The 25,624-nt window shown below is 29.6% G+C and overlaps 2 protein-coding genes across 2 annotated transcripts; one reads left to right on the plus strand and one right to left on the minus strand.

Moving 5' to 3' along the window:
* On the plus strand, positions 1-4,029 carry LOC111038201 (UDP-glucuronosyltransferase 2B17-like). The gene is made up of 4 exons (XM_022321209.1): positions 1-1,461; positions 1,766-1,979; positions 2,529-2,748; positions 3,564-4,029. Exons 1-4 carry the CDS (start codon positions 574-576, stop codon positions 3,802-3,804), a joined length of 1,563 nt encoding a protein of 520 aa, XP_022176901.1. The 5' UTR covers positions 1-573; the 3' UTR covers positions 3,805-4,029.
* Positions 3,876-25,624, minus strand: LOC111038202 (xaa-Pro dipeptidase). Its single transcript, XM_022321211.1, has 11 exons — positions 25,419-25,624; positions 25,116-25,299; positions 18,665-18,856; positions 16,331-16,378; positions 13,461-13,522; positions 13,352-13,396; positions 8,038-8,307; positions 6,041-6,189; positions 5,276-5,571; positions 4,786-4,937; positions 3,876-4,297 (listed from the first exon to the last, which is right to left on the minus strand). Exons 1-11 carry the CDS (start codon positions 25,430-25,432, stop codon positions 4,249-4,251), a joined length of 1,461 nt encoding a protein of 486 aa, XP_022176903.1. The 5' UTR covers positions 25,433-25,624; the 3' UTR covers positions 3,876-4,248.

Below are 25,624 nucleotides of genomic sequence, written 5' to 3' on the forward strand. Positions count from 1 at the left end.
ATTTAAAAATGATCATTTGTTTGTTTATAGTTATTTTAATTATATTATAAACACGTTTAGGAATTTTATACGTGAATATACCAAATTGTTCATACCAAATTGTATTCTATTATGTTCTTAAGAACTGCTACTCCAGCACAAGCTATGCTTACCGGGGGTGCTGCAATATTGTATTTATAATCGTAAATTTTAACGTAACCACTTGTAATGTTGCAATAAACTTATTATTATTAAAATATAAGAGATTGGCTGGGAAAGAATAGTAGGCCGCGGTGTAGTCACTTTCCATTTCACTATAATGATTTTTAATAGAGCGGTACAAAGTATTTTGCCGCTGGTGGTTAATGCAGCACCAAGTGCTATATAATGCTGTATACACACGCATGTAGGTACATCAAATTTTGTTAAGATGAAATTAGTATTTTACTGAACTCTGGAACTATTTGTCCGATTTGTAGCTGGTCAACTGTATGCTACAATACGTAATATTATATAGGTGCTATGTATTCCTCCAAATATATAATACAGTGGGATAAATGTATATAATATAAATATTATTTCTACAGATAACAGATGACGGCTGTAGTCGTAGAACCCACTGGTCGTTTGGCGGTAGGGCTTCAAGCGGCGATGGTGGTAGTTATGGTGTTGTTGCTGGAGTGGCCATCCGCAGCCAGCGGCGCCAGGATACTGGCCGTGTTCCCGTACAACGGTCACAGTCACTTCGCCATGGTCGAACCGCTGATGGTCGCGCTATCCGAACGCGGTCACCATATTACAGTGATCAGCCCGTTCCCGCGACGCAAAGGCAGCGGCGGCGGACGTCGGTACGTGGACGTGGACGTGTCGGACACGCTTCCGCCAGTCATCAGCCAGCTGAACGTGACAAAAGAGTTCGGGCACCTTGTGGATCCGGTTACCGGGTTTAGACACCTGTGCCAAATGAATCACCGGGTGTGCGAAGCCACTTTTGAACACCCACTAGTCCGTGCGCTGATCCACGAACCCCTCAGATTTGACGTAGTGTTCGCCGAAGCATTCGCCACCGACTGTTTCGCAGCGTTTGCGCACGCGTACGACGCACCACTGATCTCCATCCGGACGTCCGATTACTCGCCGCAGCTCAACCGGCGCGTGGCCAACCCTCAGAACCCCGCGTACCTGGTCAACCACCTGCTCACGTACACCAGCCGTGGCATGTCGTTCGCCCAACGATTGGTCAACGCTCTGGCCACGCACTTCGGCGTCGTCGGTTACCACGCCTTCTCCGACGGTCCGTCCACCGAACTGGTCCGGCGGCACTTCGGTCCCGGTACACCACCGGTTCCTGAAATCGCACGCCGGCGTACTGCACTAGTACTGGTCAACGCCCATCACAGCTTGACTCAGCCCAGGCCAACGGTACCCAATGCGGTTGAGGTGGGTGGCCTGCACATTGCACAGCCTGCGGAAATTGAAAACGTAAGTATTATACATTCAGGCGTAGGAAGCCTCGACAACCCTCCTTACCAAAAAAATACACTACAATACTTGCATACGATCAAATTGGAAAACTAGTTCAAAAATTATTCAAATTTTGAAACATATACAAAACAAAACAGATTTTTTTTATCGTACCTAACAAATAAATTCAATACAATACATCAATTCACTTTATAATATAATTATGTCCACAAACCATATTATTAATTGTTCATCATAATATCATCATTATTATTTACATTTTGATAATATCATTGTATTTCTTGTACTGGTCATGCAATAGGAATGGTCAGATTACTGCGATCTGTGTGACCAAGGTGTCATTTACGTGTCTTTTGGTTCGTTGTTGAAGGGATCGTCGTTTCCGCTACAGTTCACGATGGCGTTCGTACGAGCCTTCGAAGCTCTACCGTATTGCGTGCTGTGGAAATACGAAGGCGAAATGATATCCAAACGAATTAAAGTGTCCAAGTGGATGCCCCAACAGCAGATCCTTGGTAAGGTCCATGAAGGAAATGTATTCGTTATGCTGATAATTGAATATTATAACGATGACCAGTTATTCTTTGTGCAAAACCATACAATAGTCGAATGAATCCCGGGTCCCCAACCCTACATTAAGACTCGAAAGTAGTCGAAACCACATATACATATACAAAATTAATTGAATACAACTTAAAAGTCCGTTTTTGACAATTTCAAACTCATAACATTAAGATCGACTGTTTTCGAGTGTTATTAATTTGATTTAAGAGGGAATGGTTAAAATGTTTATCTTCCTAAATATTGAGAACGCCTAGTCGCTAGCTAACCTAAACAAATGTCTGAAAGATTGAAATAATTACTAAAAATATACTGTCTTAACTATTGTGATACGTATGTCCATAAAAACCACTAATATTATATATCTTATACATATACTAAAACAACACGGCGTTGTATATAGGCTATTTTTAGTACACACCTACCGTCGCGCGTCGTCTCATTTTATTACAATTATTACTATAGTATAGTCTATATAATATGATATGGTTGTACATTCGCAGGTCACAAGAACGTCAAGGTATTCATAACGCACGGTGGCCTTATGGGCGTCATGGAGGCTGTCTACTTTGCAGTGCCGATGATCGGCATACCTGTGTTCGGCGATCAACAGTCGAACGTCGCTAACTGTGTCGCAAAAGGCATAGCCATCGGACTGAACCACCGACAGATAACCGTTGAAAAACTGATCAAAAGCATACAAGCCGTCGTCATGGACAGCAAGTAAGACTAAGTCTGATATGTTATCAATATATATATTTATTTGATAGAATATGTATAATGCAAGAACCGCCTTTACAAAAGCAACCCCCCAGGAAATCGCTCTGCTGTGTATTAATAGTGTCGAAGAATCACTGTAACGAATGTATTAAATTTGAATTCTATTTGATAAATCATTCTCGAATTTCCAAAAAAAATTTAACAAAAACAAAATTTAAACTGTGCAGGATTTGCAATAACGATATTTTTTAATTGTGATCATAACTCATAAGTTATAACAAATTATGAGGAACTACATTGTATTCAATTCTCAAGCTATTTAACTATAACAAACGCAGAATGTATCATATACATTATAAGTCAAATAAAAGCTAAGAAAGTCGAAAATCTCAAATACCTATAAATAGATTAAAAGAGCTAAAATATTTATACATCTAAGACATGCGAATATAAATATTTTGTGAAAAATTCATGTCTCAATACAGTTAATCATTATAAATAAAAAAAAATTGATTTTATACGTAAATAATTAACGATACATTAAAATTATGTTATAAGCGAAAGTTAAATGAACCAACAATTGTTTCGAAAAAATTGTATGTAGGTAAATATTATTTATGCAAATGTCTTTACTAACTAAATAGAATGCCACTTATTACCACGTGAGAATAATATAATGAGCATTGAATTTAAATACCTTGAATTTAGGATAACCCACAAAATCACGACACTAAATATACACCATCAAGAGTTTTTGTTTTGCACTTGTACATTGCACAATACACACAATATTATAACGTTCATGAAATGTATTTAAGATACAAGTCAAAGGCATTCGAGTTGTCGGCAAGATTCAGGGACAGGCCGTCAAGTGCACTGGAAACGGCTGTGTTTTGGACCGAGTACGTGATCAGACATGGCAATGAGACCAACACTGCATCTCTGGCGATAGATTTTGATTTTTACCAATATTTTTTGTTGGACGTGGTCCTCGTCGGGCTGTCGATTTTGTTATTTTTATTTTACACAGCGTTCCGCATAAAAAAATGTATAAGATAAAATGTTATAACAGCGTATTACTCGTAAGTCGTAACGCGATTAATAACATCTGAAAATATCCAAAACCGAAATGAACATTTATTATTATTTTTATTAATTATATTATTGATAATTATTTTGTAATTAAAAGTTGTGTAATGTTATCTACTATACCGTACCATTTTCAATGTTCATAAACAATATTATCAAATTAATTAACTACATTTATCGTCACTGCATTTTTTACAATACTATACATAAGTTATACAAAATAATATAATTAACTGTATATAAAATAAACAAATTGAGCAATAATTCTGAAAATAAGTATAATTTGTTTTTAAAAATTTCCCATATTTAAAATATAATAATAATAAAATATAATTTAATTTACATACTATAATAAGTAATACCAATTGTTGTTTAATTAATACGGTGCGCCGTGTCGTATTCGATGACATACATCTAAGCGACCGTTTCTTTTTTACTCATCCACTCTTCGATTTCTTCGACACTAATACAAAATAACATATTAAAGACACAAATTAACATTGACTTACACAGTTAGTAGTTATTACATAGTAAATGCTACACTAATGTTTGCTATCTCTCTTAAATATTCCCTCAAGGAACAATAGTACAATAATAAAAAACTACGCTCTTATGAAATTTAAATTAGGACTGTATAACTATTATACGTCATAATATCTAGCCTTTTACACTACTTTCATTTATATACACCATAAAACATGCATTTGTTTAAAGTCAAAATATGCAATAATATGCTATATGCCTATTGTGCATGGTTCTTAAATTATGTAAAAATATGCAAAATAAAAAATAGATCCTAGTCCAAACTTAGGTTCAAACTCCGCTTGGATATAAATGCATAATAAACAGATCGTGCAGTCTTTCTCTATGACTTTATACCGATATGCAGAAACAGCAAACATCGTCGGTGTCCCATCGACAAAAGTACAAAACTTTAAACTTTAAACTTACGTCCTTGGTACAGGGGTGTAGTTTTCGATTCCACGTTTCGTAACAAAAATGTTGTCTTCTATGCGCACGCCGCCAAATTTCCAAAACCGTTTTAGCACTTTTTCGTTCAAGAACCTGGACAGTACTGGATCACTGAGAGCCCGCTTTAACAGCTGAAACATTCACACGATAAAGTTTGAAATAGCAGTTTCGTTTTTAAGTTTAGTAGGTATACTGAAACCTACATTTGGAGGGGTTAATTTAGAAATTAGGCGACCTTCACTAACAAAAAAAAGACATTTTAAAATAAATTGCCTAATCCAAAAAATATTGGCAGGGAGGTTATGTCCACCCCCTCCAGCGTTAATAGTTCAACGTACCTACATTACATAAGGATAAATTACCTACAAAACGCCTGCACGTATGCAACATCTCACCCCATATTACAGTGCACAAAATCAAAATTAAAAACACCAAACCAAATAAAATTTCAAAAAACGTATTGTTATACCGGTTCGATGAAATAACATCCCGGCTCAACTGTGAGTGCCATGCCCTCTTCCAAGTTCCTGGCCGTTCTCAGGGCCTTGACGCCTGGCTTTAGCGGTCTGTCCGGGTGTCCTTCCAAGTAACCACCAACATCGTGCACATCAATTCCCAGTAGATGCCCCAGACCGTGTGGTTGGAATATGGCGGCGAGACCGGCTTCGTACATTTCGTCGACGTCACCGCGAAGTAAATCAATTTCGCGCAGCTCTTTAAGAGTGACTTTGTTGGCCAATATGTGCATGTCCACCCAGGAAACGCCTAAAACCACATAACTTTAATATCGGACCCAGACAATGATGATCACGCGGATACTTGCGTGTTTGGAGAATCAGTGTGAAAAATGATCATTTTTTAATACCTACTATTATTGAATCAGTTATAGTACGCATCCATGTATAGGTATGGGTATTACCTACATATTCATATAGTACGTTTATGGACAAATGGTAAGCAATTAAAGCCAATTAAAAATGTACTTAATGAATCGTCTTGCTCATCATTACAAAGAAAAATCATCGTATTACAAACAAATAAAACTCTATTATATTACCTAACCTATAAGCAATAAGCATTATTTTTTTTCATGATAATGAAACTACCATTGACAAAAAACAATATTTCAAAGTTAAAATAGCATTGATTTCGAAATCATGGTGGCGAATTTGAGGGCCTAACTTGGAGGAATTCAAGTAAGCCCATATTAACAACTTAATAAATGTATAGGTACCTGGTTTTATGGCGTTCATAACGGCACGGCTGGCCGCAAGCACGGCGTTGTAAATCGCGCGTTGATCATCGGTAAACTTTCCATTAGCCGGAAACGATACGGTCACATCTGCCGTATAGCCGCTGTACGATGCTCCCATGTCAAACAAACTGCAAACCGACAAACACAAGTCAAATATATTTATTTCAACAACTGATATAATATTAAATCGGATAATCGCAATAACTAATGAGTAATGACTAATAACTCATCAACTATCGTATTGTACCTAATCAATAAGTTTACTTGAGTAGGTAAGTAAATAAGTCGTACTTATTATTCATAGATCCACAGCACTGTGCATCATACTACACGGCTATGCTGCAGCAATACTGTGATTTGGGATGCAGTAAGAATACATTTAAGGTAATAGTACTTGATATAATATTTTGTGATTAACGAGTTTAGAATAAATTCCGTCAAGATATCGGGATAGTATAGGCGTGTTAGCTAGGTGGCTTTTTCTTTTAGTATTGTAAAAACGTTATCTTTCTTTGCCATCGTACCAGACAGTACGTTGACAGTGTTTATAAAATAGAATCAAGGAATTATTCACAGGGGTTATACTACAAAAAAATAAAATGTTGCCTTAACTGCCTAAAACTTGCCTAAGCTACGTCTAAATTATAGATAATTTACATTTAAAAAAAAAATCAAAATATGTAGCTGCGCAACGAATTCAATGTTTGTTAACTATTATCCTCGACCTACAACGGAAAGAGTTGATGTTTATCATCCGTCGTATCGTCATAACCAAAATATACATAATATTTACTGCATGACTTACTTTCTATAGACGCTAGCGTGTGTTTTACAATAACAAATAAATAACAAATCAGGTATACAGAGTGATTCACCAAGCATGCTCAGCTCACCTCTATGTTTTTCATACATAATATACTTATTAAAATTCTGATTATTAGACGTTTTAAGCACCTATAGATATACTTAGGTAAGTACCATATTTTAAAATATTTAGATTTGATAATACAAGTTCTAAAAAATAATCATACAAAAATATTAAATTTATGTAGTACCTATTTAATTTCATACTCATAGCACTCGATTTTTTTCTAACTATAAAATGCTAATACATTAATTTTAATTAGTATAATTTTAAAATCTTCATGTCACCCATACCTTCCAAACCTATTATCATGGACCTAAAATATTATAATATACCTATTTCTTATACACAATTTTAAACAATACAAACACTACTTGACTAGTTCGATTTTCAATTTAAATACATATCAACATACAATATTTTCAGAAAGTCATTTTCTGACATTTTTCAGGAAAGAAGAGTGATTCTGACTTTAAAAAAATAAGTTGGTACTGCTAATTGCCTTAGACCATGCTTTAAATAGTATAAAAAACTAAGTATTTGAAAATATGGTCCTTAAGTACAATTATTAGTTCAAAATTCTAAAATACAAGCTTTTAATAAATGCATTATTAAAGGAAAACGAGGCGAACGTGCTTGGCTAATCATTCTGTAGAGTGTAGATTATACCATCAAGTTTTAGGGACAAAATCACAAAATAACTGCAATAAATACAAGAAGAAATGAGATTTACATACTTATTACAGTTAAACTGTATCGATCTCGTGCAATGTTCTTTGTGTAATTGTGTCATATATATATAATCGAAGAGCTGATGTCAGAAACTAAATGTTTTATTCAATTTTTGACGCATACCTATACTATATGCTAATTCTTTATTATTTTGTACATATATTATGGAACGTAGGTATGGTTCAACAACGACGCTGAACGATAAGAATCACCTTTTTTTTTACAAACATTGTATTCTTTGTCATCGCGATAAATAGGTACTCAAACAATATTTAATAGACACAAATGTAGTTTTAAATAAATTTACATGTGTCAACACCTTTAAGTATGAACGAAATCTTATATTATATTTTATTATTTTCATACTATAGTATTATACCACATATCGCCGTCATCTATCTCTTTAGAGTTGGGTTCCGTGGCGTGTCCGTAGTGCAGGACAGCGCCGTTCATGCCTGAACAGCATATGTTGTTATAGCCCACGTGCCTGCACCCGCCGACGTAATAAGCATAATGGAGGAAGTTAGCTTCGCATTGATATTCGTACATGCCCGGCTTACACTTCGCCATCACGGACTTGTGAGCGTTGCAAGTGACTTTCGTTGCGTACCTCATGACTTCTTTTTCGTAATCAGTTTTGATAACGCGGCTGAAACATAAAAATAACATACAAAAACATATACGCTATGATACGGTTCATATAATATATAGCACGCATGACCATAATATACATGCCACAATTGAAACAATAAAATCCCTTAAACTGATAAATTGTAGGTAAACATATCACTCAGTGTAAATTGTTTAATAATTCATGGGCCAAAATAAGAAAAAATAAATAGATTTATCTCAAAGTAATAGTATATTTGTATACCTTGTATATTTTTACCATTTATGTATAACATTACAATATTATAATGTTTAGGGCACATGTCGGTTTAAAAAGTATATAGGCAACCAAATTCACAAGTGAATGTGATGTTCTATAAAGCGGTAAAAAACTACAAAATGTATTATTGATATAATAATATTGTTATTTAATTTCTATTTTAACAATACTTTAATATTACTAGGTAATTCAAGACTAAAAATGATGTCACTCACACTACTTAATACCATTGAATAAATATAAAATGCATTAAACACAATAAAACATTTTTCAAACACGTTTAATAATAATATTACCATGTATGACATGAATAATTCAAAATTAATAATAAAAAGTTATTATTACTATTGGCATTAAATGTATAATATAAGTATTACTGAAAAACTAATGTTTTTATTTTTATTTTTTACTCTGAAATAGTTACAGTATTATTTATACTCACACACGTTTTAATAAGATTTTTTAACAGTTTATGGTTATTAATTTATGATCAATGAATTAAAGGACTAGAAAAAGAAACTTTTTAAATACTAATAAAGTTATTTTATGATAAAGCATTTGGCGTCACACAACTAAATTATTTTGCAATTATATTATACATGTATATATTTTTTAATAATGAATAATGATAATATGATGCGTCATCATAATTTCTATTCTAATGAAAAACAATTTCTATCATTTTATATTCTATTGTAGGTACATACATAATAAATAATTGTAAAACAGCGGATACACGTTTCCAATTCTTTTCCCCTTGTCATTGAACCAACTACCTAATACATATGATGTAGGTACTTACACAAAAACAAAAAATTAAAACTCAGAAGTTTTGTGGGCCAATGAGAATGAGTAGCTGTCAACAATGATGAATTATGATATTTAAAAGACGATTCTGAACAGAGCTATAGGTTTGCCTAGTTTTAGTTTTTAGTGTGTATTTTTCAATATTTTTTTTTTTTTTGATTAGGTAAGTACTGCTATGAAATTTAAAAAAATTTATCTCAAGTGAACAATCTGTATTTTAATTATAATCCAAATATTGTTTAATACAGCGTATTATATTACGTATCATTACGTGTTTTAAGTTTTCTTTTAATTTAGGTTGTATAAAGTGTATATAAAGTGTAGGTTTCATAGCTTGATAAAGAATACTAAGAATACTAGAGTATTACTAGAATACTTTGAGTATTCAAAAGGCGTTTTGGGTAAAGTTTCAAAACAGTAGGAAATTAGCCTTAGAGAGCTCTTAATGATACATCTAAACTAGGAGAGTGCGTCCGCCTATATTCTGAAATCTGAATGAATGTTCAATAGTTAAATTGTTTATAAAGTTATAATATATAAGCTTAATATTTAACATTAACTTACTTAACAAGGGCAAAATAATAATAAGAATCTATTAGTCCTAAAGGCTAAAATATAAAATACCCCTCCTTTTTTCTAATTTGCTTACATCATAGAAAAAATATAGACGGTGAAATAATAGCATATAGAATTTAATTGTGGACTCAAAAAACAAATAAACAAAGAATAATAAACAAATTCGTTACCTATAGCTTTGAAGTCAGAACTAAACAAATATATAAAAGGGATATCTTTTCAACTCGTAATCGTATCTTATATTGGTATTATATCGTATAGGACATGGGTACATGCGAAAATATGTACTCGATACATATAGAAACATGGTTCATGATCAAATAATAGGTAAAACAAAATAAAAATATATTCATAAAATCAACTCGATTGTTTTTTATATATTTTTTCTTATGCATAAGTAATAAGTATATACTATATTATTAGTAAGTCTGTGTTAACGGTTTTGAACTTCAGTTTATAGTTTACCGGTGCTGTGTTCTGGTAAGTACCACTAACCGCTAATATTACTCAAACTACAATTTTTTATTAGGTAGTCCTATTATACTCATATTCCTTCAAGAATATAGAAAAAAACATTAATATCAGCATATTACAATTAACAAATCTGTGGCCACTGTCACACCTCGCACCGATGGGAATTTTTTTGGAGTATGTTGATCTTTTCTGTCTTGTGTAGTTGTGTTTAATCTCATCACTCTCATATTTGAAACGTTTGAATAAATTCGTAAACACTGACATTGGGTGCGACAAACAACAATCGTTGGCCACTCTACCGGAATTTAATAGATATTTATTAATAGAATGGACGTCAGAAGACAAATATTGTACACACGAATGGCAATATGGCTTGTTATTACGCGCAAACAAATATTGGAATATAAGATAGACTGCAGCAAGTTATTGTACATTATGGCGCATTCAATACACAACAATACTTTTAGAATATTCATCACGAACCGTTCGAGGTGAAAAGTAAAGAATTATGCACATATTTTATTTCAAATGACATAGAAAGGTAGTGATATCTAGCGGTAAAATTGTAATCACCGCATTGAATTTTCAACCACCATTGGTAACAATATTTAGTCTGATAACCATATTATCATCTATTATCAATTTAGATTTAATATCATATATTTATTATGATTCGTATTTCGCGTTTCACGGTCAAAAATCAGAACTCAGTGCTCACAAATAATGATAAAGTATTTCTAAACCTATTTAAATCATGATATTTTCAACCTATTAAATAGCATAGTGTTAATGTAAATTTAACTAAATTGTAATATAGTTTAAAATGGTCTTTTAACAATGTTTGTTGTTCTGCTATTTATTTAGTTCTATGAATATTGAAGTTTGTGAAATACATCAAATATGTCAAGAATAGTAATCCAGCAATTATTTTTTAATAGAGTGAACTATTTAAATGTATTAAAAGTGATAAACGTCACTCAAAACAGGTATAAAGCTGAGAAATTTGGACATACATTTGCACTCATTCAAGAAGGAGCTGAAATAAGAGAACTACCACTGATTGTACGTAATGTATGTAGCAACGAAATTTGCTGTGATGAAAAATGTACTGAAACTGGAGGTACGGACATTAATAATGATGAACTAGTCAATAAATTAAATAATCTGAAGAATGAAACAGACCGCGAAAAAGCTGATAAAGAAATTGTAGATGTTATTCGAGGCTTTAAAAAATGTTCTTCGGTAAAATCACTAGTGGATTTACTAGAAATAGTAATGCTTGATGAGGTAACTCCAATGGTAGCACTATGTGCTCTGAAAAAAATAGTAGAACTTGAGAACTTTAAATTTCATATAGCAACTAATAAATTATCATCAATCTTAGATACCAAACCAAGTATAGATTATACCAAAACACCAATATTAGGAAAACTGCTGGAAATTATTATGAAAGGAGATAATAACTCTGCTGTGGTTGGAACACTAGAACTAATGCCTATCGATCGTGTTCGAGTATTACCATTCGACACATTTAAAAATAATATATCTGAAGAAATTTTATGCCGAGTAACTGAAAATAAACTGAATATAGATGATTTATGTAGATCAATCGATGCATTTTCAAAATTAAATGAAGTCAAGACCGCAGACCAGCTTTGGATTGGAATAATGGACAAATCTGATCAAATTGATGAAAAAAATGTGATTCAAGTTTTCAGAATATTACACCTATTAAAGAAAAGTAGAAAAACCATTATGAACCTGTTGGAGAGACGTTTAAAGCACTTTTGGCATCATCTTAGTACTAATGACTTAATAGAAATGTTGTATATAATACGACTTACTAAGTGCAGTTCAAATATTATCTTAAAGACAACATCAAGGTGGATAAATACAAACATACACACAATGAGTGAAAATAATCTAACTTCAATTGTAAATGAGTTAAATAATTCCAACTATGTGGATATTGGTATTGTGAGAGCATTAGAACGCTATATAAAAGCCAAACACAGTACAATAGACAGTCCTTTATTAATGGTAGAAATTATGAACTACTGTTCAAAGTTTAATGTACGTTCAGAAAATATTTTTGAAGGATGTGCCAAGTACATAATTCAGTTTGGTTCCAATATAACTCCTTCTCAGTTTAGAGATTTGTTTTGGCCATTTGGTCAGCTCAACTACAAACCTAAATCTGCTTTAGAGTTTTGGATAAAAGTGGAAAATATAATGAATAAAGAGTTTTATAATTTTAAGACACAAGAAACAGTAGATATATTATTATCTTGTGTTTATTTGGAGAAACAGCCATTGAACTTTGTACACAGGGTATTTAATACTTCTTTTTTACATAATTTATATGACAAAGGAGGTAAAAATGACTACATAAGAACAAAATTAAAAGTCATCGACCAGTGTATGACATTAGAATGTGATCACTATAGAGGGCCAGTGTTACCCAAGGATAAATTTGCAAAGAGCATTTGGTGCGACTATAGAATAAAACGGATCTTAAAAGAAATCAATAGTACTCTTGAAAATACTTTCCAAGGCTACAAAATTTCTTATTCGACCATTTTAAGCCAACTACCACTTATGAGTATTTACATAATTGATGCTTTAGTACACCCAGTTAAATTAGAACTTAACAGTAGGTACATAAATTTCAATAAACATCCTGGTCTATGCACTGTGATTTTAGTTCATTTGCCTGAACACTATTGCTGGGAAAAAGAACACTTAACTGGTATTGAAACCACTAGAATACGACATTTTCGAAAAATTGGATTAAATGTTATGTCCATCAACTACAAGAAAATATTAGAACTCAAGTATCCTGCTGAACTAACCGAATATATTAACAATAGGTATAAAATGATGTTAACTCCTTGTTAATTTTATTCAAGAGAATGTGTATACAAAATAATAATTTTTATTTACTCACCAATCTGCAATGATTTTATGTAATATAGTGTTGTCCAATGTAAACCTTAATTTAATAAAATATTTTAGTTAATATGTATATAATATTTTATTTACTGTCTTTATTGTACCTGTCTATTCCTTCAAAATGAGCTTCTTTACATGTCAAATCACTATCAGTGTTTTTTCCATACTAAAAAAAAAGAAACAAATATTGTATAAAATTAACTTAAAGAAGTGGATATTACTCTGATACTATGTATCAGATGCCAAAGTGGTCACTGTAATGGATATGTTAAGTTTGAATTCTATGATATAAAATCATTGTATACGAAAAACGACTCTGAGCGAAGCCTATATTATTAAGTAAATTAATTTATGATATTATTGATATTAAAGCAATTTGTTATTACTATTTGTAATATAATAGATTCAATTCAATTTTTCTGAAGACATTGCCTTGAAAATATCATTGTGTGTATAAAATACATTAATATACTTTAAAAGTTTCAAGTACCCACAATAATATTTCTAAACTATAACAAAATAACTAAAATCATTATTTTTCGAATTTGAACTTAAAATATCTACGAAAAAATAATTTTTATATAATTTTAACATTTTTCGGTTTCAGTAAGAAATACTTAGAAGAAACCTTGTTTTAAATTTTCAATTCTGAACTATAAAAATTGAACATTTTATACATTTTTAACAACAAAAAAATTCGACAAATGTTATCAAAACATAAACTTTAAATGCTTATAGGAAAAAAATTGGGTCAAAATATGTTGGTAATTTTATTACATAATTAATGATAAAATAAACATTTGGTGTAAATTTTAAGTACCTACAGTTACTCTTTTTTAAATTACAATATAGTAAGAAAATCGTTCAACTCGGAAATATTGTTCATCCGTTGGTAAATTGCAGGACCTTGAACCCGAATTAACCAGGACCCCTAACACCCGAATGATTCTGCTTTCAAAACACCTGAATTATAACAGAAAATTAATCCGAAACCCGAATAGTTTTGTTTTTACAATCATCATGTGGTGTGTGTGATATGACTGTATGTATTTCTTTCAGTTAGTTCGATTTTGTACTTAGTTCTTTAAAAATAACAATATTATTAACAGGAAAAATTTCTCAATAAATTATAGGGAAATTCAACAAATGTTTTCTTAAAAATAATATCATTTTTTAAATTTATTTTCAGCTTTTGGGGGCTGTCTACAATAAAAAATTATGTTTTTTCTAGACTACTGAACACCCGTATTAACTAATATATACCCAAATAATAACAGTTATTCACACCCAAACGTTTATTTAAATTTTTTATTCTGATGTTTGACCCATAAATACATTCAGCACCCGAAACCCCAGTAAATGATCCGAGTGCAAAGCTCTGGAATTAAATGATCAATAAAATAAAAGGACTAAAAAGTGAGGACTGCCCAAACTGTTTTTATAATGATACGAATGTAGAAAAAAAATCAATTGTTCTTGATCTCACTATTAATTTAAAACATACGAAATGTATATCACCATAATGTATACAATAATTTATTTAATACAATTACTATTTATAAGACCAACAACGCAATACAAATAACCATTTTTCATTCTAACTCTGTAGGTAACTAAAAAAAAATTTAAAAACCCTAAGCTAAAATATAATTATTGAGATTTAAAGTTTAAACAACAATTTTAAAGATCTCTTTTAATCGCATTTTTAACGGTAGGCTTGATGATTTTATACAAGGTTATACATTATAAATATGATGTAGTGTAGCATAATATTCATTATTCACATTTCATGGAATCTATTTATCTGTAACCAATACAAGTATTACTGTACAACTACATGGTAGGTACATTCAATAACTGTTCAAAATTATCTAACTTTTTTATCACCAACTAATAACTTACATTTTATGAACGCAGTATTAATACGTAAATTATAAATATCTAAGAATGACATTTAATTATAAGAGTTAAGTACGCATTATTGATTAAATTCATAACGATCGATCGTTAAGGCACATTCATTCAACAAATATTACATACACACAGATCTTGGATTGTGAAACGAATCGAAATTAGGACATATAAATCGTTAGTCTCGGGGTAAATAAACGAACAATGTAAATAAATTGTTTATCGTTAACGCCACTTTAGTAACTCGTGTGTTGTTGTTACATTGCTATTATATTAAAGCCAACAGAAAAAAGGTGATAATGATTGTGTCATACATACTTCTATATTGGTAAACAGTTATGGCAGAAATATTAGTAAACAATTTGTATTTAATCGCCAAATAAAATAATTTATGCTATGCGCAGCGTGCATGACACATTAAAAATAAAACTATAATTTAGTTAGGGCAATAAAGAAAACTGGCATTAAGACTACCATCAATCAGGGCCGTATTTAGGGGGGAGCAATGGGAACATTTATACACAATCTTACCTTTAAAGTGTATATAGTAGGTCAATGCATTCAAATATTAAAACTAACTGCGCTCTATTGAAATTGGTGAACGAAAATTTGTTTTGTCGCACATATGTAAGACGGAGATAACACATGCGGGTGTGAACTCCTCTTAAAGTATCTGAATACTGAATTACACCAAATAATACAAAATAAATATTACCAAAAACTAGTTTTACTTTAACATTTCCAATTTTCTTTAATTTGTTTTTTATTTTGAAAAATATTGGGAATTTTCAATTTTCTTTCAGAAACCAAACTAAACGTTGAAAATTGAAGCATTTATTTTAACTACTTTTCATGTATACTGACTAAAAACATTTTTTTTAAAAACACATATCTCTGTATAATCGATACATTCATCGCTCCGCTCAGAATCCAAAATAATTTTACCACCTCTAGTATATATACCAAGGTATATATTATGTCATTATTATATATTAAAAAATAAACAAGACGTATAAATCATGTTTTATGGAAAGGTTAAATTTAAATTGTTTTAGGTACTTACCAAAGTCAATATCAGTGAAGGTTTTAATGCATTCAGTGTTTCACCAAGCTAATAAGACATATCAGACAAACAATTATTATAATTATAAACAACCATGCAATTATTTGCGTGTGTGTGTGTATGTGTGTAAAATGTTAAAATAAAAAATATATCGGTACATAACGAAATTATCAGAGCAAACAATATGAAGTTATTCGTCTATAATTGTCTGTAAAATAATTTAATCACATTTTATTACAGTAAGTTATTAAATTGATATAAATTATATCAATTTTTATTAGTGTGTTATACTGATCAAATAATCAATACGTAAATTAAATATTTATAATACAACAATTTCAAATTGTATTTGGATATAAACTTTTATTCATCGAAAAATCTTTCTTAATATTCGAATTGTAAATGCTTAGTTTTTAAGTATAGCTTAGCGTCATTAAATTATATCTGCAATAGTAAGCATAATATCGAACATTATGGAAACGATTGTGATCAGGAATATAGTTAAAAATGAGTATGCTTAAATCGTATTATAGGGACGTAGTATTTAAAAATACATATAGATACATTAGGATTTAGGCATGTAGCAACCAAATTATTTTTTTACATTCAAAATTAAAATAACCATACCATATTATTGATTTTAAATATTTGGGATTATACTATTGTAGTATTACTATTGATCTCCTATTATTAATTATTTTTTACTTAATATGTTTATTCAATAAACAAACAACTACATTTTTTTTAAAGTATAAATCATATTCAGAAACAATAATCTAAGCAACTTCACTTATCTCGGAAAGTTTAAAATATATATTTCATGAAAATATTTAAGATAAAATAGTTTATAACACGAACTTCTACATAATTTCTCAAGTAACAATTTATATAAATATATAATGTTCTACTTATTTTCTTTTTATATAATTTTCTTAGGTATGACAAACAAAATCTACGACGACATATAATTGCAATAAAAAAACAGCTCATACATACGTCCGCGTTATAAATTATAAGTTATACTTATAACATATTGAACTTATAGGAAAAGCAGGAGTGTATCAGATACACTGATACAATGTATAAAGTAGGCACTTGCGAGTTGCGAATTGCCTGATATGACGTCATATTTTAAATAACAGAAAATAATATTATCGTATTTATTTTACTGTACCTATAGAATTATACTAGGTAACAAAGCTTGGCGGGAATATAGATATTTGTTTTAGACTTGTTTTATAATAATAAATTATTATTTCAGTGATTAAAAAAGTGTTTTGTGTATTAAATTAATACAGAACACATTCATTTTTTACGGAAGCCTACACAGTTTTGGAGAGGTCAGGCACTTTGGTTTCCCTGATAATATGTCCCAAACTCCCAAACAGTGGCTTACTTTAGCATACATATACAGGCGCCAAAATGGTGAACAAGTGCCTGAGCAAGCACACCTGCCTATAATTTACCTAGGAATAACAAAATATGGGATTTAAAAGCCTACTCCGCAATTCTCAGCAGCTTCCATTGGTCATATTAAAATAATTATTTTAGTAATTGTCACTCAGCGTTGCTTGTTGGACACGACGTTAAAAACACGACACAATTGGGCATCTGTCCTAGAAAATAATGTTTGCATGGTGCCATGATGTATACCTATACTGTACTGTATGCTGTATAGAGGTGCTATTTTCGTATGTCGATCGTCGATGCGTTTTTGACGCGTCTACCGTAAGCATAGGTACCATGTGGCGGTTAATCATAAAAAACAAAACAATTTAGTTAAGTGAATACCGCTGTATACCTTCTCCTTCTAAAAGCCAATGCATCAAATTTAACCACAATTCACACCCTAACCTCAAACTGTATCATCTGTATTGAAAATTGAGGAATCAACGAATCATAGATGTTTTTAGATAAAGTGCAATGGGAAAGTACCATTCTACATTTTTTTTGGAATTTGATTTTTTTTTTATTGTTGATTATCGTTTTTATGACAATAAGCATAGACTAACGAAAATTGACCTCAAGAAAATCAGTTAGATGGTTAGACAATAACAAATTGTACCCGGCCCAAAAACCTGTCTCTGTTGAAAAAAATAATTAAGAACTGATAAAAATATACCGCATTGAGTAAAATATTGAAGTTTAATCTTTTTCACATTTAACTTAAGTAATTTTTGTATTCTCATAATAAAATAGTCTTGACGATGGGGATCATATAAGTGTTTAACCAAAATGCTTTGGGACTACTAATACAGCCAGTAGGCGATTCAGTTGGTACCTTACGATAAAAAAAAGAAACTTATAGTTTTTATAACGATTATTATTTATTACCGTGTCCGTGTACGATGCGTAGTTAACCTTATACCGACATTTGTATTCATCTAAGCCCAACGGTTTGCCCAACCACACTGTGTGCGCCTCTTCAACTCTCGGGAAAAACAAATGAGCTTCGCCGCTGGATACTTGTATTAGACCGTAACAATCAGGTTCGCTGACCCCGAAAGTCCAATGGAAGTAGGGTTCCTAAAATAAACATAAAAGCGTTATACGAACAAACAGCTATGATAGTATGTAATTATAATTTCTTTGTATAAATTCTTATTCCACGTATAAGAATAGGAGCATACAGTTAAAATCTTAAATCATTGTCTTTATTTTTGATTTACTAAGTTTTAATCTATAAATAATTTATGTAAACATTTTAAATAAAACTTCAAAAATTTGATTTGGATTATCATGAAATATTGAAATGAAATTATAGGTTACCTAGAAATAAAAAATACGTTTAATAAACCCCAAAAAAAGGGAAATCGCTACAAAGTCCGCGCCCCAGTACTATTAAAACTAAGTATATCAAAAGTAAAGACACCCAATTGAGATTTCAACTGTATGGTCTTGTCGTAATAGTAAACCAATAAAATCACTTTTTGTTTCAAAGTTTAAAGCCCATAGTTATTTTTTAGTAATTTTTTTTTTATTTATTTAATTTTAAAATGTTTCAGCACACTGGGTGCTATTACAAGATTTTTTAGTAATACTTATATAATATATATTATAATTAAAATGTAGATGAAAAAAATGTAGAGAATCATAGTATTATTTAAAAAAATTTTAACTGCAGCAACCAATATTTAAAATAAGTTGTATAAAATACATGTTTAAATGACACGGCAGCGGGTTTGGATGGAGTGACCGTGAAAATCCTAAAACACATAAGCAAATACATAGTGGATCCCCTTGCTTTCATTTATAATTTAAGTCTAAAGCAATGTATTTTCCCGGATAAACTAAAAATAGCGGATATTAAGCCTATATTTAAGAGTGGGGATAAAACAAATATGAACAACTACAGGCCAATATCCATGTTAAGTAATTATTCTAAAATTTTTGAAAAAATTATTAAAACAAGACTAATATCTTTCTTAGAAAAAAATCAACTTTTATCAAAAAACCAATTTGGCTTTAGGCCAGGGTTGAGTACTGATAATGCCCTTTATAAATAGTTACCCAGTTTTTGTACAGCACATTAGATAATAGTGAAAAATCATTGGCAATCTTTTTAGATATAGCTAAGGCATTTGCAGATATGGTTGATCACGATATTTTATTAAATATATTGCCCAGCTTTGGAATAACTAAATGTAGTCTAACCTGGTTCAAAAGCTATTTAACCAATAGAAAACAAACAGTTAAAATGAATGGAATTAATGGTAACATGTATGAAATTAAATATGGAGTACCTCAGGGTAGTATTTTGGGCCCTATCTTATTCATTTTATATATAAATGAAATTTGCGATCTCAACATTGAGGGCTCAATAGTAACATATGCGGATGATACCTGTCTGCTTTTCTCGCATAATACATGGGAAGGTGTTTATGAAAAATCTGTAACTGGCTTTCGTAAAATATTAAAAACATTGAAAGAAAGAAATCTATCCCTAAACATAGAAAAAACAGTGTTTATTCCGTTCTCTATTAACAATTCTGATTCTACTATTAGCTCCATTTCAATACACGAATGTTCTAATAACAAGAACTGTAACTCAATTAACTGTAAGCAAATTAATAAAGTTATAAAAATAAGATATTTAGGATTAATCATTGATAATCACTTGAAATGGAACTTACATGTCAACAATCTATTAGGAAAACTACGCTTCATAACCTATAATATGTTCAAACTAAAAAAAATAGTTCCAAAACAAACTATGAGATTAGTTTATTTTGCTCTATACCAATCGAATTTCCAGTACGGTTTATTAGTATGGGGTGACCTTCGAGACAATATTATAATTAACCTAATAATAAATCAGAATAACATTGTTAGAATCTGCCTAAATAAGCTTTCACTAAAAGGATCAACAATTGAAAATTACAAAGAATTAGGGGTCTTGCCAGTAAGACAATTATATAAAAAAATAGCAATTATGTTCATTATTAAACAACTTGATATTGATCAGTTAAATAGTGATAATAGTCATTTGAGAGAAATTAGAAAATATGATTGTCCAGTTAAATATACCTATAAATCTTTTGGTCAAACATTTGTAGATTATTTAGGCCCGACTTATTACAACTCTATGCCTCTGGACTTTAAAAGAAATATTATTACAAGTAAAAAAATTAATAATAAAGAATTATTATATAAATTTATATTTTTAGAATTGAATAATAGTGAGTATTAATTTTATTCTTTATTGTAAATTATTACTAAATTGTATGTTATTTATATATATAACAGTATATTTTTGTTTGCTATAATGCTGTATCAACTAAATGTATTACTAATTTATTTTTGTTAAAACTGTACATCACTTTGTCTTTTCTTCTTTTTTTAAAAGTGTTCATATTCATAAGTCAATGTACGTAATATTATAAGAAATTACCTAATTATTGTATTATTTATTTTATTTTATTGGTAATGTAATAACTCCCTACTTCCATCACAAGCTATTAGCTTACAGGAGGTAGGTAATCAAAACCTATTTGTTAAATGTGTTTAAATTGTAATCATTTATTTTGATTTCTTCAAATAAAAAAAAAAAAAAAAAAATTGATGAATTTCATAAAAAATGTAACTTAAAATAATGCTTTAAAAAAATGTTGACTATACATTGCAAATATTTTTATTAGAATAATAACTATAAAGATCTTTGAATATTATAGTTGTATTGAACTGTTAAGCTTTATAATCAAAAACAACAATTTTTTCTCAAATAAATTAAAAATTAAAAATTTCTATAAATCGCACAAAGAGCCAAAATATTTTGAAAATTATATAAAGTCTAGAAAATGCTTAAACAACTATTTAGCGAAAAATCAATGACTAAATACTACGTGTTATTAGTTTTTTAACTACAAGTTACAACAAAAACAAAATCGAGTTTGTCAAAAACAATTTTTACATACAAATTTTCATTTTCCCAAATTTTGTTTTTTTCTGACTATTTTTTAAAGTAGACAGTGGGTATTTTTTACTTTTTAGGACCCAAAGTGACAATTAAACTCAATTCGTTACCAGAAACCTTAGTTTATAGTGTTATAAACAAATATTTTTGATTTTTAAGTGCATAATAACTCCTGTCTCTATGCATATTTAATACACAATTAGTGCGTTAAGTTTTAGCCCCATACATTATGAGTTATAACACATAATATTACCTATAGTACTGTTATTGACAAATTATAAATAGGTGTTATTAACTATTTTTAAAATAATAAATACCGTCGTACAATATATTCTAATATACATTAATGCATTATACACGTTTTCAATGTGCGTCAGCAAACGTAGTTATTGTGTAACATTGAAATATAATTAATGCATTATACGAACAACATCGTTTTTTTTTAAAATAATTATTGAAACTATATTACCTAAATCGATTAGTCGCAAATCCCGCCCATCGCTACACGTTTAGGCTGATAGCGGTTTATAGTTTACACTGACGTAAACAAAAATTATATTTATATGAAATATAAACCTTGAATTTCCACACGTAGGCAACTTCTAATTTAGCCAATTCATAAATGTTTATATGCATATTCTAGCTACCACAGATATAATATTAATCATCACCGAATGGACTTTTGTGATTTGTTATTGTTGTTGTTGTTGTTCCGTTGTTTATATAACAGGTATTTGTGTATACACACATGTCGTATCCTACATAATATGTAATATTGTGTTGCTATACATGTATTGATTACATAAATCAAATAATAGATTTAACAACAGTTAATATTGTTAGTATGAAAATACATTAGTTATTTTCTAAATTTTTTACATATCGTGAAGAGTATTTAAAGTATTGCCAAGCGACATTCCGAATGGAATGGTAGAGAGGTAGTATCTACACAAAAACTTAAAAAAATAAAACTTAACAAATAATAAAACAAACAAAAAATAAAACGTTCATACTTCCTCCAGATAATAATGAGTGTTTGCCGTTAAAAAAATCACTTATATAAAATATTTAATATAAATTTTATTATTCATAAATCATATTTATAAAATTAAACGATTTTCTAGAGCCTCAATCTACAAAAGCCAAAGCAAATGTCATTCTTAAAATGCATCTTGCCCTTTTTAAGACTAATGAATGCTTTTATTTTGATTTATTTATTTTTTATTTCTAGTAAATTTATGATTCATACTGAGATTAAAAATGTAACATTAATTAATGATGAATGATTATTCACTATTTTTCATATTGCCAATAATCATTAGTTACAACTATAATTTACATACTATACATACATTTTTAATATATAAAGGAAAAAGTCAAATCTATAGAAATATTATCAAGAAAAATAATTAATCAATAAGATGAACTTTTAACTGTTATAAAATAAAAAGTACCTATTGAAATTATTCAGGAAATATTTAATTAAGTATTATACATATTATACTGCTGTGTTACCAACTTTCCTAGAATAGTAAGCCAAATTCTTCACATTAGCCCTACCCAGCTGAAACCTATCACATGCCTCATTAAATATTTAAGTTGCCTATCAGTCTTGTCATGTATTTTACTTCAAGATACTTTTAGTATTTATATTATAGACTATAAATTTCAAATTGTTTGAATCTTTTTTAATGTTTATTAAAATATAAAATAACATACCTAATACATTAATATACAATAACAAAAACTGTATGTTATTAGTACAATAGCTAATAAGCAAATTTACAGAAATACATAATGTTTCAGCATAATTATAATCTGTACTACATTAAGTGGTTCCAAGGTATTTTTGTAAGCTGGCTCTCACACAATAAATTAGACTATAATAATATGTCAGTATAGAGGTATATAGATTGTACTATAGCTAGATATATTATTCTTATGCTATTGATATCTAAAATATTTCCGAATTCCTTGAATATAATATTATAAAAGCATTTTCTAATACCTAATATCACATTTTTAATATGTTGTACTGTGGTACCCATTTTAGATGTTTGTAGAATATAATTCTTAAATATTTAGTAGGGTTATCTATCATTATAGAATAATTTCTTTTGGACAATTTATATTAGTTAAGGAAAATGGAATAAATACAGATATATCATTATCATCTAGTGACAAAATATTTTTTGAATACCATTTATTTATTGTTGCTAATTTTTAATATTATTTTGAGATTATCAGGTTTGAATAAAGGAATAATCTAAAGTAAAATGTAGTCTAGAATTTAATATATTTATTTTTGATTTTAGATGGGAACCCCAAGTAGTTAGGTCTTCTATTTAAGATGATGCCAGTATAAGAACAAGTCTTATTGAATCTTGGTGTAGTTTGGTGATGGAGTGAAAGCTACATGTACAAACATATCTGCATTTAATTATTTTTATATCTATGCATTTATCGGAACTTTTCTACTTCATCAGACACCTCTTTTTTCGGCCATTTTTAGGTGGACCAAAAATGTTAGATAAATCAGAATTTGGCGGCCAAACTTACATTTCAAAACCATAGCTATTTGAAGTATAACAAGCCTCAACTAACCTCACTGCAGCTACTGGCAACAGTCACCAAATACGAGGTCCTACATTAAATTTATAAATCTATAAATCTATAAATTTTATTTTTATACCAACAACTTAATAATATGAAGACAATCTCATATGTTACTTTAATGTGACTTCAAGCAATTAAAATGTTGTTATTCTAGTTCTGAAAGTACTATTTACTACTATATTATATAAATTATCTAATGCTGTAACTATTCAAAGAAATGAATAACTAGCAACCCATTTAAAATTAGATACATACATGCTGTAACTGTAAATCAGAATTTAAATAATCTAAAAACATTTTTAATACCTAATCAAAAAGGTATTATTTTATTAAAAATAGATATAACAAATTTGAACATGTTAACCTTAAATATACTTTTTTAATATATTATATGTATATAGTATACACTCAAATTAATAATCGTAAATTAGTTGTCACACACATGTTCCATAACCCTAAGGTCCCAAAACCCTACAATACCATAACCTACAGCTAATGGACTCAGTTGCCGAAGCTTAAAAATAATAATAAAAAAAAAAATTAGTTGTATAAAATTTAAAAAATTAAATACAGGTATATTACAAAATATAACAGATATGTTAGTATAGTTGAATGTGTATTAGTTAGTTAACTCAAATTGAAACATTATTTTTGAATTGTTAATATTTCTGTAAGCAAGAAACAACAATTTCAGAAAACAATAAGATTTCATGAAAAAAAAAATGTTAAATAATATGTCAGACAAAATAAACTCACCTGTCTAAATACATAATCCACATCAGTACAATAGTGGGATATATGTGATCCACCTTGTAATAGTACATAAGTATCCTTGTCCACAACTTCTGATAGACGTTTACAAAGTCTATCTCGATTCAGTTTATATAATTCCATAGGCACTGACAATGTATGTTCTCCCAAACTGAATTTTCCATCTTGACTAATATTTTAATTATAAAAAAAAAATTCTATGAATTTCTTTACACATGTTTATTCAATAGTTGAAATAAAAAGAGTTTATATAATATTATTAACAAATAATTTTAAAACAATAACTACCTGATACATGTCATTTTATTGTTCTTCAAAACCGGTGCAGTAAATGAAACTAGGTATATTTTACCTTTTAAAATATCAAATCGCTTTTATTAGAACTAGTACACATACCCATTAACTAATACCAATTACCAATTATAGACAACAAATTATAATTAATAATTATAGGTAGGTAAATAATACTAAATTAGTGTTAATAAATTAAAATG

Source organism: Myzus persicae, unplaced genomic scaffold (assembly GCF_001856785.1).
Source record: "Myzus persicae strain clone G006 unplaced genomic scaffold, MPER_G0061.0, whole genome shotgun sequence".
Taxonomy (NCBI): Eukaryota; Metazoa; Arthropoda; class Insecta; order Hemiptera; family Aphididae; genus Myzus; species Myzus persicae.